Here is a 13983-nt window from a genome sequence, read left to right on the forward strand (position 1 = left end):
TCGCAACTTCTCGATATGAGGCACAGGTCACCCTCCCACGTGGGAATCGACTACGCGAGTCTGACGCCGAATCTGAAGAATGCTCATCGCAGTGCGCTCTCAGCCTCGCCGCTACGCGCTTCCGTTGGATTTTCGACTACGAGGCGCCGGAAGAAGATATCTACCGAACACTAATTCTACGGACATCGCTTCCTTCGCACCCAGTACGAATGGCAGGGCGGAAGACGAGTCGGGCGCGAGGACTCGAGTCGATGGGCAATGCTCGCTTCATATACTTAGACGTTTGCGCATGGACAGATGACGATTGGGGTGGGGCTTACGGCGCAGCTGGTTGGAAGGAAGGCTCTTATGATTGTATATATGGATTTCGGGGGCTGGCTGGCTGACTCGCTGGCTGGCTGAAGCTGGAGGGGAGCTCACGTATGATACTTAATACTTTTCCCATGCGCGAAGTACCTTCAAGGGGTCTCACATCCTCATGGCGTGACAGCGGATGGTAGTTGTCGGTGATGGCTCCTGGCCTTCATGGCCTGTACTTGCCGGTGACTAAACCACTTGCAGCCATTCTCTTGCGGCGGCATGTGTGCCTGAAGAAGTAGGCCTGTTCGCCTGTCTATACTGCAACCACGACCGTGTAGTGACACCACGAGATATGGCCCTGTTGATCCCTCCTTTTGAGTCATCGCATGTTTCGAATGTTGGCGGAATACACGGCCCCTCCTCGCTGTCTGAGATCCACACTGAGTCAGATGCCCCCTCCCTGGATCGGCGTGCCCGGTGGAAATAGACATGGCGTGCATCGAACCCATGCGATGCAGTATCCTGTCCGAGACCCGCGGCTGTCATTTCGATGCAGTTCATACAACACCCATTCATTTGATAGCCCCATCAGCAGCATAAGCGCCCGCAAAATCCATCTGCGAAAGCTGGCCCTGTATCTGATCGATCTCGCGACTCAAATCCTCCACATTGCCCGAGAGAGCAGACACCTCGTCGAATTTCCGCCGCTTGTTCGCGTCCGCGATCATCTCCGAGACGAAGAACTTCTGCTCCTCCAAGACGATCAAGCGCTCGCGCAGCTCTTTCTCCTCAGCCTCCAAAGCCGTGACCGCAGCAGAGCTGCTGCTGCTCGCTCTGCTGCTGCTAGGTCTTGAGCCGCCGTTTGACGCTTCGTTGTATTTGATGGAAGCCAGCGCGCCTTGCGGTTTGCCGTTTGCGCCTCGAGGGCTTGGCTTGCCGCCGGGTGTGGCGTGCTTCATGATCTTGGGGATGCTCTTGAGGGGTAGCATGTGGATGTGGAGGAAATGGGTAGCTTGCTGGTGCACGGCTCTCTGTAGCCGTGATTGGGTCGGACTCTGGGTGGGCATGTCTCGTATTCTGCGAGAGGCAAAATCGTACTGTGTGAAGGCGTCCGTGAGACGCTTGCGGACTTTCGAAGCTTCGGCTAGTTGTGCTGGAGAGGGCGGGTTTTCCGGATCTTGGAGCGTAAGGAGCAGGCGCTGAAAGCGTGGCAGCAAGAGCCGAATGCCGTGCTCGAATTGGAGTAGGTTTTGGAATGCGCGTTGGTCGGGTGGTGGTGTGGCGAGTTCTCTCGAGAAGTCCGCTTTGCTGAATATAGTCCTGGAGCAGTCCTTGCACATTCGAACGTCGATCGCGACTTTGCCGGCGGGTTTCTCTGAGGCAGGGTCAGCCGCTACCTCTGATTAGCTCAATCTGGACAACAACTCAATAGGCAACTTACCAGTGGCAACATCAAGCCCAATCTCCGTTGAGCAACTTGTTGCCGGGTCACCACAGACTACCCGCCCGCAGACTCGACAATGATGTCGTCGGAATGTGTATTGTGTGAATGACTGCTGGCAAAACGGGCATTCCACTACAGAGGCATCATCTTCCCAAGACACGATAGACTGTTCCAATGCTCGAAGTTGAGGTTTGGCACCAGATATGGATGACCAGAGATAATTGCCGGCGCTTTGGGTTGGCTCGGGTGGTGGGTTTGCAAGAAGTTGGGTCAATCTTGTCAAACGAGTCTCCAGTCTGCTGACCTCCAAGTTTTTCTTGTCGACAGTTTTTCGTCTCGTCGCATTGAAGAAGTCGAAATGATTTCTTTCGAGGCCAGTGTGATCATTGTAGCCGTCTCGGCTCTTGTAGCATGCTTCGCAAACCCGACACCAAAGACCGCGTACAGGTTCGTGCGCTGCCGATCTCGATAGCTTCATCTGATACATTGTGTGCTCCTCACAAAACAACTTTCCACAATGTCTGCAATTCACCTGTCCTGTTGATCCACCTAGCCTCTTCCCGCACATCGGATCTGAGCATGAATCGAACCCGGTCGCTCGTTGCCAGTGGGTTCGTGTAACGACTTCATCCGGATCAACGGGAGTTTCCGGAGGATGTGTGACGATCGTGGGTTGTGTCGATGCTATGCCGCTACCTTGTCGCGAATGTGACGCTACCGTTGGAGGCGGTCGATCATCGTTGGCTTCGAAGACTTCGAGACCTCTGAGCTTCTGGTTCAGCACAGCAAGCGGCTGAAACTTCTTCGCTCTTGTCATTTGTTGCTTGAACCATGTCTTGACCTCGTCTTGTTCAACCTCTTCCAAGTCTGTATGATTATCGTCGATATGTCTGCGTAACGGTCAGGTAATGGCGGAAAGGAGACGACGGGCCTAGCTAGTGCGTACCTACCTATTAAGCTGAAGCAGGGTCATCTGCTTCGGTCAGCGATTGTTCAGGTATGTCTTCAATCCTTGAACTACGCACCATCTCGTCATTACATATTGGGCAGACCATCCTCGAGCTAGCCGCGGCTGCCGCCTGGGCAGTGCCATGCTCGTCGAGCGCGACTCTTGCAGTTATGTCCTCATTTTCGACCGATAAGGGTGTACTCGAAGTCTGTGAGCTGAGCGATATAGAGCTTTCCGAGGGAGAGAGGCCGCCTGAAGGTCGCAGTTGTGGCTTGTGGGCTACTGGAGGCGCGAGGTTCTTGCCGCTCCCAAGTACCCTTCCTCCTCCCAAGCTTCTTCTTGTAGCCATGATCCTCAGTCCGCCATGGATCCAAGCATCCCGTAAGACAAGCTCCTAAGACAACCGTGGAGTCTGCGCAGCGACCTTTCAGAGGCTGCCGTCCCTGGTGTCGTAGATCGGGAGCAGGCGGGGTGATCCAGGCCATGTGGTGGCTCTGAAGCTCGCTTAAGGTTTAGGCTCGCTCGGGAAGCGGCCGGGGCGCGATGACGGCATGGAACCGCGCCTCATGATAAGCAGCGCGATATCAAAGTCCCTGGGATTCGTCGAACCGACACCGGCGAGAACGTTCACGGTTGCGCAAACCAGCAAACATCGCATCCGTCACCCATCAAAATGGCACACGACTACCCCGAGGTGGAAGGTGGCGGATCTCTGATCTTGGCCTGGCAGGTCAGGAACAAGAAAGTCCTTGTCATCGGCGGCGGCGAGGTAGGTTCTATGCCATGTCAAAGACACTTCACTTTGTGCCTCCAGAAAGACGTTGACATTGACCTTCAAGGTGCTTAGGTAGCAGCAGGCCGCATCCTTAACCTCCTCAATGCCGATGCGAAAGTCACCCTGATCAGTCCTCGCGATGGACTCAACGACGAAGTCGCATACCGAGTGGAACAAAAGCAAGTCGAGTACATGGACAAAAAGTTTGAGCCGACAGATCTTGATGACCCGGCAATTACAATGGTCCTGACGGCTATCGACGATCCCGAGGCTTCAACCACCATTTGGAAGCTGTGCAAAGAGAAGCGCATCGCTGCAAACATTGCGGACGTGCCGCCAGAGTGCGACTTCTACTTTGGAAGTGTTTACAGGGATGGACCATTGCAGATTATGGTGAGCACGAATGGAAATGGGCCGAAGATGGCCAACATTGTGCGACGAAGGATAGAGAGCACACTGCCGCCCACAATGGGCGATGCGATTAAGAAAGTTGGTGCACTCAGGAAGAGATTGCGGCAAGTCGCGCCTGGCAACGAAGAAGGGCCGAAGAGAATGAAGTGGTATGTGTTTTTGTAACGGCAGAGTCGCGGTATGTCTAACGTATTACAGGATGTCGAAGGTGTGTGTTCAATGGAGTCTAGAAGATCTGTGCGAGATGCAACCAGAAGACATGGATACTCTGCTAGAGTCATACGAGCCAGACGAGGTTCCCACATTCACCAAGGTACGGTCAGGGAAGGACGATTGGGAGTGGCAATTTGATGGCTCTTTTGGTTGGGCTTGCGTTGTATGATAAGGTACTGCCCCTGGGGCGTTAGACATCATCGGAGCCATACACACACTTCTTACGTACGGCGGCCAATATCTTCCGCTGTCTTTTGCACCTCAAAAAGTCAGAAAGACGCAGTATGGAATCTTAACACAGTGGCCCAGATTGTGCTCTCGTTGAAATCAATGACAACGCACAGCAAGCTCTGAACAGTGGCTGGACCAACAGCATCACACCAGCCCAGGAAGGATTTTCCCATCAAAGGTACTGTGATGGCTTTGCGCCTTCACAATCCCTTGAGCGAAGACCTTACAAGAGTACATATCAAAGCATCTTGATGTCGGAGAACGGTCCAGAAAGAAAAACACGTCCAGGAGTAGCCTCCGCGTTTTGACAGCACTTCTCGTCTGATTGGCACAAGTGGCAACTGTAGGCGCCGCAACTGGAGTCTTCCAAAGCTTTCGGAGGCAAGCAATGATTTTTCGGGCACGTGATGATATTACACAATCCTTCGATGTGCATTGACGTCCAACTTATATCTCACTTCACTTCGCACTGAACTTTTGAGCTGATTCATCTGTGCGAAACACATGATGAAGTGGGAGCCTTTCTAGCGGTCACACGGACGTCAGATACTAACAAGAATCGAATAATCTGCATAATTATACTCTAATCTTCAACTACAGGCGCAAATTTGCTCATCTTCCGCAATCTCAACCCATACCTCATGAACAAGAACGGCACCGGTAATGCAAGACAAGCTACACCACCAAGGATGCTCATCGCTGGACCAACGCCGAGAGTGTGGAACATAGGTCGTGCGGCCATTGGCAGGCCTGCCGCGAGAATAGAACGCAGAAAAGTGTTGGCGGACACTGCGCTCGCAGCGTACAGCCCGTAAGTGTCGACAAGGAAATTGAGGCATTGCTGGAAAATGATGTTGAAGCCAGCTCCAATAAAAGCGGTAGCCACCACGGGAGCCGGCCAAGGAATGCTAGGAGCAGCCGTCCAACCGAACCAGAAGAGACCGATCGCAAAAAGGAACCCGCCGACGACCATTGGCGCTAGTCGGCCTTCCGGTACTGCCCTGCCCTTGTTGAGGTCGACGATGCGGGCATAGCGGGGCTGAAAACCAAGATTCACGCCGAGCGCAGCTAGAACGCCCACAAACAAGCCCAGGAATGGCAGTGTCGAAACAACCAGAGGCCATTCCCGGTCTTCAGAGAACACAATCGGAAATACTTGAAGCGACAGATAGAGCAAACCATACACAAATGAAGCATAGAATGCTATGCAGGTGACCATGGGCTCAGTCGTCAACATCAACAGTGGTCGGCTCAAGTGCTTCGTGACGATGCTGTTGAAATCGAGCTTGTTCTCCTCGTGGGGATGCCAGTAGCGCGTGTCTCCGGTTGACTTTCGAAGGCGCTGTGCCTTCCGTTTGAGAAGCACAGGGGCATACAGTTCTGGCATGCAGAACAAGGCCAAGGTGGTGACAGCGGAGACCCATATGGCGCTGATGTATTCGACCCATCTCCAGCTTAATGCAGGATTCGTAACAATGCCAGCGCCAATGACCGGTGAAAGGGTGGGACCACCAACGACCGCAACCGCATAGAGAGACATTGCTATGCCTCTAGCTTTAGGTGCATACAGATCTCCAAGAGCCGCGGAGACGTTGCTCACCGGCGCACTTCCAAAGCAGCCGCCGAAGAAGCGAGTGATGAACATGGCAGCAGGTGTTTGGCTTGTTGCTGTGCCGATGCTGAACAGCGCGAGGACATACATTGCGGGCAATATGCTCCATTTACGGCCAAAAAGTTCACTAACCGGGGCCCAGAGTAGTGGTCCCACTGCGAATCCAATAATGAAGAGCGATACGTTCAGAACAGTGACCTCCTGGCTGATGTTGAACCTGGCAGATATTCTGTCGCTGGCCGAAGAGATAATGGCCGATGCAGCGGACGCGGCGAGAGCGAGCATGCCTAGCTGAAAGGTGATCCAATTCTTGTACCAGAAAGGAAAGTTTTTCGGATTCGATGGGTCGTCCTTTTCCCAGTCAACTATATGCTCCTCGCTTCGTTTCGTTTCATGATCGAGCGATGCTCCTGTTGCTTGGGTTGCACTCTGATCCGCTGGAAACTGCTGGCTTGTGCCTGGTGGCGTGTCATTTTGATCTTCGGCGTTCTTTTCAGCATCTATGTCTTCAAGTGAGGACGGATTTGAAACCATATTTATACAAAGTAAAAGTAATGATACTGCTGCGTTGAGAATAAAAGGCCTGACATGTTCAGAAATGTGCTCACTATCTCATGTGGAAGAAATCTACTCCGGCGCGGTCTTGATTGGCGATCAGCGGCTAAAACGGCACCTACTTCGACTAACAACAGACCTGGCGGCGGATTCGCCATCTCGGCAGCATTCTGCCGATCGCGTCAGTCAAACTTCAGTCCTTGAGCTTCGAGCGGTCCTTCTTCCGAATTGCCCTGAAGGCGTCAGAACCCGTCATGACTGCCGTTGAGCCCGATAGCGGGCCCATCCGACAACGGCTTCTAACCGACACCGGTCTCGATTCGAGAAGAGGAAGTGAAGTGCCGAAATATGCCGGCTTCCCAGACGCCTCCCCGCGATCAGGCACCCCTGCATGCCTGTCGCGCGAAGTCGCGTCGACGCGTCGCGGCTCCTAAAAGACGGTGATGTCTGGTACATGTAGACAAGCCCGCAAGCCTCGCGACGCCTTCAATGGCCATTTGACACCCATAGCGCCACATGATCTGGGCCTACTGCTGATCGACCGTTGCGGTGGCCCCATTTTTCCTCGTTCGAACCTGGGCGCCCACAACGACAGAGACACGACGTCCATATTGTATCGTCATATCGATAGACATTTAGGGGCTTACACTGGCGCAGTCTAATCAGATCAAGTCCGCATGTGCCAGCATGATCAGTGAATCAGGGAACCAATCCATGCTCAGAAACGAGCCATCCCCTTCCGTGTTCTTTACTTGCCCCAGTGGACGAGAATAGCGCGAGCTCGTACAACCAAAACGCTGAATATTTTTCATTACAGATAAACAGTATCTACCGCGATCTATCAATCCGCGCATTAGTAGCAGCCAATCACCAGCTCCAAATCCCATGCAAATACACCACGATGCCGCAACCTGCCACGATGCCCAGGCTTTTAACAAACTCGTCAAACGCAACTCTCGCCCTGTTTGACCCTCGCCGCTTTCTCTTCCACTTGGCTTGACTGTCCGTTTTGTCGTCATCGAAGTCGCCGATGTGGGACTCCTCGTCGTCGGAATCGTCCGACGCGTGGGGGTAGAGACTCCCTTTGTCAAACATAGGAACGTTCGGTAGGCCACCTGGCGGTAAGGGATAATTGTATCCAGGGGCTGGACTGACACTCCTCGTACGTGCGTTATACGATCGCTGGACGCCGAGGTTCTGGTTGTCAGTCATGGGCTTCAGGCCGGTGGAAGAGGCGCGCTGGCGGCCTTTGACCTCGCCTTTGTCCGGTGTTGAGTAACCATTAGCGCTACCATTGGGAGTGCCTTGGTTGCGGAAACGAGGAAGCGAGAGCTCAGAAAGAGTATCGGATTCCTCACCTGACTCGTACATGGCATCGCCACGGAGGGAGATCATTATAGCTCTTACAAGCAACACAATGACGGTGAAACCTGCGAGCTTGCCGTAATTGATTAAAATGCCGATTTGATCTGGCAGCAGGCACAAATGGGTCTGTGCTGTAGCCGCAGATCCACCTATTGATCCTCCATTGGCATCGACAGGGTTCCAGAGACTGAGCAACTGAAACCCTGGCCTGCGGACGCCCATAGCCCAGCTAAAGCTCTTGACGGTGGTCTCTGGAACGTTCGAGAGTTTGGGCGAGCGTTTCTCACCCATGCTGCCAACATTGTAGCGGTGCAACACGTCGCAGTAATCGTGATCATCGCCAGAGAAAATGTGAGCAATATCTCCGGCATTGCTTACTTTCTGGGCTACGGTGTTTGAAAGCCCACGTGTGAGCACATTTTGGTATTGGTACCCGCCGGATATGGAGATCGCACGTCCACGCTCGCGCAATGGGCCACAGTCTGTCCCAGGATCCCTGTACAATGGGACGTGACTCAAAAGCACGACGGGGAGCTTGAATCGACTCTTCTCCAACGACCGCTTGCTCATTGAGCTCTCCGTGTCCGTGACTTCTAAAGACGGTTTCCTGCCAAAGTCGTAGTTGCGATCGGGAAAGTAGTCCGCCATGGTATCGGCTACAGACTTCGCCGCAAAGTATTGTACGTCGTCGAGGAAATCCATGGCTGGTTTCCAAATGTGCTTGCGACTTTCGGCCAATTGCGGAGGGGTCTCACCGCTGATCTCAAATTGAGAATAAGCAGCAAGAGAGGGTGCATCGATGCTGACAATAGAGTGGTTGCCCAGCACATCTACGCGATTGCTCTCCCCAAAGTGCACATTGAAGCGATTGCGGACCGACAGCTGCACACCAGCACCAAAGCCAACGTCGTGATTTCCTGGTAAGGACGTGAGTAGACGTCTGGCTTTGCCTCCAATGACGGCATGCTCTTCGCGAGTGACGTCCATGGCGCCATTCTCGACGTTGAGAGGGTGCGCATCTACGTCCCACGCGGGTATCGTCCTTCGCTGTGTATTCGGGTACAGCTGCTCCGGTGCGAAGAACATCCTCCCGAAGCGATCGTACTCCTTCATCCACTGTTTCATGCCCCAGCTCTTCCATCTTCCATTCTCACCTGCCACAAACTCTTTCGGGTCAACCTCGCGCGCTTGGATGCTCCGACGCGCTATGTGAGCAGTTTCCTGTGTCTGCCCAATCGCATCATCCAATGCCACGCTTCTCTTCTGCTGCCCTTGTTCCGCACCCGCGTTCGTGTTTCCTCCGTCTTCTGATTGCTTCTGGGATTCTGCAGCTTGTTGCTTTTCTTTTTCATTTTTCGCCTTTATTCTTTCCAGCTTCCTCCTCTGACTAGGCGATAACGCCCGCGGCGTGTGAGTCGTCCACTCTCTACCGCCATCGAACAGATCTCCAAGGAAAACAAGCGAATCCGGGTCCAGCTTTTCATTGATTAATTGGTAATTCCTCCTCATGTACCGATCGGTATACCGCTCCGTGAGACTTGAAAGAGGCCACGGTCGTCCAGGGTATGTGTGAGGGTCCACGATCTGCGGGTCGGCGATGAAGACCAGTCGGTGTGGAGTGGCATCTGCGGGCCAGTCTTCCCACGAAGACCATGCGCATGCGTCGATGTGCTCTTTGAATGTGCGTCGCTCTCCTTTTCGTATGGCGTATATCCAGGCGAAGACGAGAAGGGGTATGGCGAGAAGGGAAAAGTAACGGAGAAGGGAAGACCGTCGGGTCAGACTGCGGAGTAGGCGTGCCGCGACATGGTGCGGATGCATTACGGGAAGCGAAGAGAATGATGCCGTGAAGCCGTACCGCGCATTATCGCGTCAGGTGTATCCTGCTCCTGGTGCACAGTAAAGGTGGTACGAGCGATTATGGACTACCAAGAGCAACACGCGGACTAGGAGATGCAGGGTCATTGGCGTGGGGCCGGATCTGGGGAAGCAGCCGCGGCTGGGAGGTGCCGTTGTTGTTTGACGCTGGCCGATCCTGCTTGGCTTTTTCTATTGCGGTAACTTGCCTTGCTCTAAAAATATTAAATGTGCTGAATTGTTGGTACGATGGACACATCGCACGAATTTGGCATTTTCAACAATGTCTCGTGAAACAGTCAACATGTTGGAGTCCCTCTCCTTCTCCATGAAGCATTGCTTTCTAACTGCCGAGGACGGCTGACAAACGTCATTGGTAACAGAATATGATTAATGACTTGTGCTGCGTGATAACTGACTTGACTGCATTCACTTGACATACTTTTTCTATCTAATCAACAATCTGCAACTCGATTTCCAATCATCATGCTGGTTATCGAAGGTGCCTCCGGCAAGCTAGGCTTCGCCACTCTCACAGCTCTTCTAGAGCACAATCTCCTTCCACCTTCTGAAATCACAGTAACATCGTCGTCAGACTCAGGCGCCGCAAAGCTCCAGCCAGCCATCTCGAAGGGAGTCAAACTCGTTTCAGCCAACTGGGAAGATCCCTCGTCCTGGGAAACCGCTTTCAAGGGTTCCGACAAGCTGTTCCTTATCTCGTCTGCTCGCATCGACAAGGACTTTGGCGACGCTCCACCCGGTCAAGGGAGAGAAGCAGACCACTTTGTTGCTTTGGAGGCTGCGAAGAAGGTCGGGATCCAGCATGTCTACTACACCAGTCTGGCTTTTGCGAATCCGAGCAAAAGCCGGGTTATGAAGGCGCACGAGCGGACGGAGGAGTACTTGCAGAAGGAATGGCCTGGCAAATTCACAATCATTCGGGAGGGACTCTACAATGAGAGCTGGCCACTATACTTCGGGCACTACGACGTGCCCAATGATCCCAGAGACGAGATCATTACTGGGGGCGATAGTCCGATCAGCTGGACAAGCATCCCCGATCTCGGCCTGGCCAACGCCCTAATCTTGTCCGCACCTGCTAAGGACTGGGCGGACAAGACTTTCTATCTCAGTCAGCGGAAAGCACACACCCTGGATGAGGTTGCCGCCATGGTTTCCCAGGCGAAAGGAAGGGAGGTGAAGTTCAAGGTCGTCCCTAGAGAGGAGCATGAGGAGTTTTATGTGCAAGAAAAGGGAATGCCGGCACCGATGATCACATGGTGGAGCAAGTCTTACGATGCACTCAACGACGTCGAATGCAAGATTGACGACCCTACTTTCGAGCATCTTCTTGCGAGCAAAAATGTCAAGCCCAAGCCCATGGAGGAGACCGTGGCCGAGATGTTGAAGGCTTAGATGCATCAGGAGAATGAAAAAAAATGATCTCGTAGTGAAAATTCATTCCTCATATACACACTACTGTCCCGTTTACTGTACGAGCCTGTGATCAAGACACCCATTTCAGGCCCAGCTTGTGCATCTCAACCGCCAACTGGAACAGGTAGTCCAGACTCTCTGCCTGCGTCTTCGCCTGTGTGACATTCTTTCCCCAAACGTAGACACCGTGCCTCTTGACCAACACCGCGCAAGTTTCCGGCCACTTCACAATCGCCTCTTCCAGGCTCTCCCTCAAATCCTCCTCGTGCGCGGTATTCTCGATGATGGGGATCTGCATTGTGTCGAAGTAGCCCAGGTTACCTAGCTTGCGGCCGCCCTCTGCGACTTCCATGCTACCCGCACCGCCGCGCGAGATGCCCTTGATCTGCTCGATCTTGTTCATGGCGAAGACGCCCGGATCCGGGCCCTGCTGGCCGGTTTCGCACAGCAGGGTGACAAGCACCGCCCACTGCGAGTGCGTGTGGATGCAGGCGCGCGCGTCGCGCTGAGTGAAAGCGGCGAGGAAGAGGGGAGTGCATGCAGAGGGTTTGAGAGCCTACCTTGCGCCGTCAGCCGACGGTGTCTTTTTCTCTACTATGACTGTTGCAGATGCGACTGCTTCTTCAGGTGCGCTGTGTCAACCTACCAGCGGCCGGCGGATATATTCCTTACTCGCCCAATCCATGACGAAGATGTTCTCCGGCTGCATCAACTCTTTTTCAACGCCCGAGGGCGCCAGGAAGACGTGATCCTCATGCCTGATCGAGATGCCGCCGCCAGTACCCGTCACCCAGCCAAAGGTATAGAATTGGCGGCAGAGAGAGCATATCAGGTTTGCCGGGTGCTTGGGGTCTTCCGACTTGATCAGCGCTTCTGCGCTAGCATTTTGAGTGTCTGCCATGGTGTTTTGGTGTCTTGGGGGGAAGGGGATGAAGTTGAAACAATCATCGTTGAATGTTTGCGACCAAAGTTTGAGCGAATGCTTGCCCCGCACCAAGCTTTGGTGATTGCGCAACCCCTCCTCCAGCACTAGAAAAATCCTTCAATAGTATCGACCTGATCTTGAATGAGATGCCTAGATCGAGAAAGTGACGACTGACGAATTGTGGTAGAAGCCTGAGTTTTGTCATGGTCTGCGTCATATCCTGAGGTTTACAAATGCTGGAGAAGGCGGTTCAATTTCAAAACCAACGTTGAATGATACAGCAAGAGCGGCCATGATATCTCGGGTCATTAATTTCGTCTTTGTATATAGCTATGGTCGCTGCAACCTCTGTCCAGCATGTCGTTGTTTCGAATCATCATCCAAACGCCTGTCGCTATGCATGCAGTAGTGTTATGATGAGCATGTGTCTGCTGTTTCAACTGATTTCAGGAGACAGCTCACGAAAAGCTGACGTTGTATCTGAAGGAGATCGGGTATGCTGGATCAGATACCGCGAGCTGCTCCCCGTTGCTCAACAAGTCCTTCATCTTGCGTTTCAGATTAGGTCGGGTCTGTTCCTCTAGACTGGGAGGATACGGGAAGTAGAGTGACTTCCCCTCTGTCTTCAGTGTGGGTTTCTTAAGCTGAGACTCGGGGCGGGCGGCGAAGCTCTCGATCAGCTCCTCCAGCGTTTGTTCGGGATCAACTGTCAAATCCTTGGGCAGATTGCCACAGACAGGGCAGTCGTCTTTCTTTTGGTGCTCGAAGGTGAAAGTATAAACGCCGGCATCACCTGTATACTGCATGTAGTTGTTGGTTCCAGGCATTCCGAGCGAGGGCGCCGAAGAGCTTATCAGCTTGAAGGCTTCGTTGCAGCAGCTTGCGGCGATGATAGCATTCGTAGAGGCGATTGCGGGGATGATGTTCTTGACCACGCCTTGTGTCATGCTGTACGTAACACCCTGAATTCCAAACTCTTCCGCGCGGCTCAAAGCCTTCTGATAGAGCCACGTAATGTGCTCCGGTTCATCTGTATCTAGCTGAATATCCTTCCGCTCCTCTTCCCACTTGATGATATGTGCCCACTCAATGCAATGCTGTGGTTGACGAGGAATTGTGGCAAGTGTGCAAAGGGGGACGGCGGCTCTGGGAGCATGCATATCGAGTTGGCACTCGATACAAGAGGTCATGGTAGGAAGGATGACTCGAGACTGTCCCTTGAAGCCCTCGGTACCGCCGTCAATCAGTGGCTTGAGTGAATCTGGGTCCTCATCATCAACCATGTCAATCAAGGTCGCGTTGATCCAGCGACGAGCTTCGATACTATCCAGTCCACAGATTACCAAGTTGAATTGTTTGTAGTACGCCTCATCCTGCGACATGATCAGTACCCTAAGTTGGCGGATCGATCATTGAACGCTTTTGTCCCCTTACTTTGTCCTGGATCTTGCCAACAAACGGTGTAATGTTACATCCTGGGACTCTTTTCATGACAAACTCGGCTGCAACGCTCGCTTTGGGCTTTCCAACGTCTTTTGCGCGGAAAAGGAACTGGCGGTTGAGATTCGAAACGTCGATCGTGTCCATGTCGATAACGTGGATGTTGCGAAAGCCGGAGAGTGCGAGGTTCTTCAAGATCTCACAACCGAGACCACCAGCGCCAATGACAAGTATCTGCGCACTTTCACTAATGCTCTTCACTGGGATCTCTCCCGGAACGAACATCTCGGGGTCGGAGTATGCGCCAGGTCGTGAGAGGAAGCTGTCCAGGTATGCCCATTTGGCTCTGCTGAAGTCGCTTTCGCCGTTCATTGAAGGCCGCACGGCTTCCGGTTGCATCGTAGCTGCCATGACGGGTTCGCAATCGTTGTTTTTGTCTGTGGACTGGGTTCCAAGGATTAGCGAAAGG

At 53.2% G+C, this 13983-nt stretch overlaps 7 protein-coding genes across 7 annotated transcripts; 2 read left to right on the plus strand and 5 right to left on the minus strand.

The window, feature by feature from the left end:
* Positions 1-331: 331 nt before the first annotated feature.
* Positions 332-3138, minus strand: WHR41_05042 (uncharacterized protein). The gene is made up of 4 exons (XM_069373647.1): positions 2770-3138; positions 2695-2717; positions 1742-2634; positions 332-1693 (listed from the first exon to the last, which is right to left on the minus strand). Exons 1-4 carry the CDS (start codon positions 3040-3042, stop codon positions 873-875), a joined length of 2010 nt encoding a protein of 669 aa, XP_069228988.1. The 5' UTR covers positions 3043-3138; the 3' UTR covers positions 332-872.
* Positions 3139-3309: 171 nt separating this feature from the next.
* On the plus strand, positions 3310-4402 carry WHR41_05043 (uncharacterized protein). Its single transcript, XM_069373648.1, has 3 exons — positions 3310-3462; positions 3541-4028; positions 4078-4402. Exons 1-3 carry the CDS (start codon positions 3367-3369, stop codon positions 4259-4261), a joined length of 768 nt encoding a protein of 255 aa, XP_069228987.1. The 5' UTR covers positions 3310-3366; the 3' UTR covers positions 4262-4402.
* Positions 4403-4906: 504 nt separating this feature from the next.
* On the minus strand, positions 4907-6469 carry WHR41_05044 (uncharacterized protein; the record flags this gene model as incomplete). The annotated part of the gene is made up of 1 exon (XM_069373649.1): positions 4907-6469. One exon carries the CDS (start codon positions 6467-6469, stop codon positions 4907-4909), a length of 1563 nt encoding a protein of 520 aa, XP_069228922.1.
* An 888-nt stretch (positions 6470-7357) lies between these two features.
* On the minus strand, positions 7358-9676 carry WHR41_05045 (uncharacterized protein; the record flags this gene model as incomplete). Its single annotated transcript, XM_069373650.1, has 1 exon — positions 7358-9676. One exon carries the CDS (start codon positions 9674-9676, stop codon positions 7358-7360), a length of 2319 nt encoding a protein of 772 aa, XP_069228989.1.
* Positions 9677-10198: 522 nt separating this feature from the next.
* Positions 10199-11128, plus strand: WHR41_05046 (uncharacterized protein; the record flags this gene model as incomplete). Its single annotated transcript, XM_069373651.1, has 1 exon — positions 10199-11128. The coding sequence occupies one exon, from the start codon at positions 10199-10201 to the stop codon at positions 11126-11128; it is 930 nt and encodes a 309-aa protein (XP_069228991.1).
* Positions 11129-11152: 24 nt separating this feature from the next.
* mde1 (Methylthioribulose-1-phosphate dehydratase) lies at positions 11153-12050 on the minus strand (the record flags this gene model as incomplete). The annotated part of the gene is made up of 2 exons (XM_069373652.1): positions 11153-11705; positions 11796-12050. 2 exons carry the CDS (start codon positions 12048-12050, stop codon positions 11220-11222), a joined length of 741 nt encoding a protein of 246 aa, XP_069228990.1. The 3' UTR covers positions 11153-11219.
* A 311-nt stretch (positions 12051-12361) lies between these two features.
* On the minus strand, positions 12362-13976 carry WHR41_05048 (uncharacterized protein). Its single transcript, XM_069373653.1, has 2 exons — positions 13509-13976; positions 12362-13447 (listed from the first exon to the last, which is right to left on the minus strand). The coding sequence occupies exons 1-2, from the start codon at positions 13923-13925 to the stop codon at positions 12533-12535; spliced, it is 1332 nt and encodes a 443-aa protein (XP_069228984.1). The 5' UTR covers positions 13926-13976; the 3' UTR covers positions 12362-12532.
* Between the last annotated feature and the right edge of the window lie 7 nt (positions 13977-13983).

Source organism: Cladosporium halotolerans (genome assembly GCF_011745625.1).
Source record: "Cladosporium halotolerans strain TM138-S3 chromosome Unknown Sca17, whole genome shotgun sequence".
Classification (NCBI taxonomy): domain Eukaryota; kingdom Fungi; phylum Ascomycota; class Dothideomycetes; order Cladosporiales; family Cladosporiaceae; genus Cladosporium; species Cladosporium halotolerans.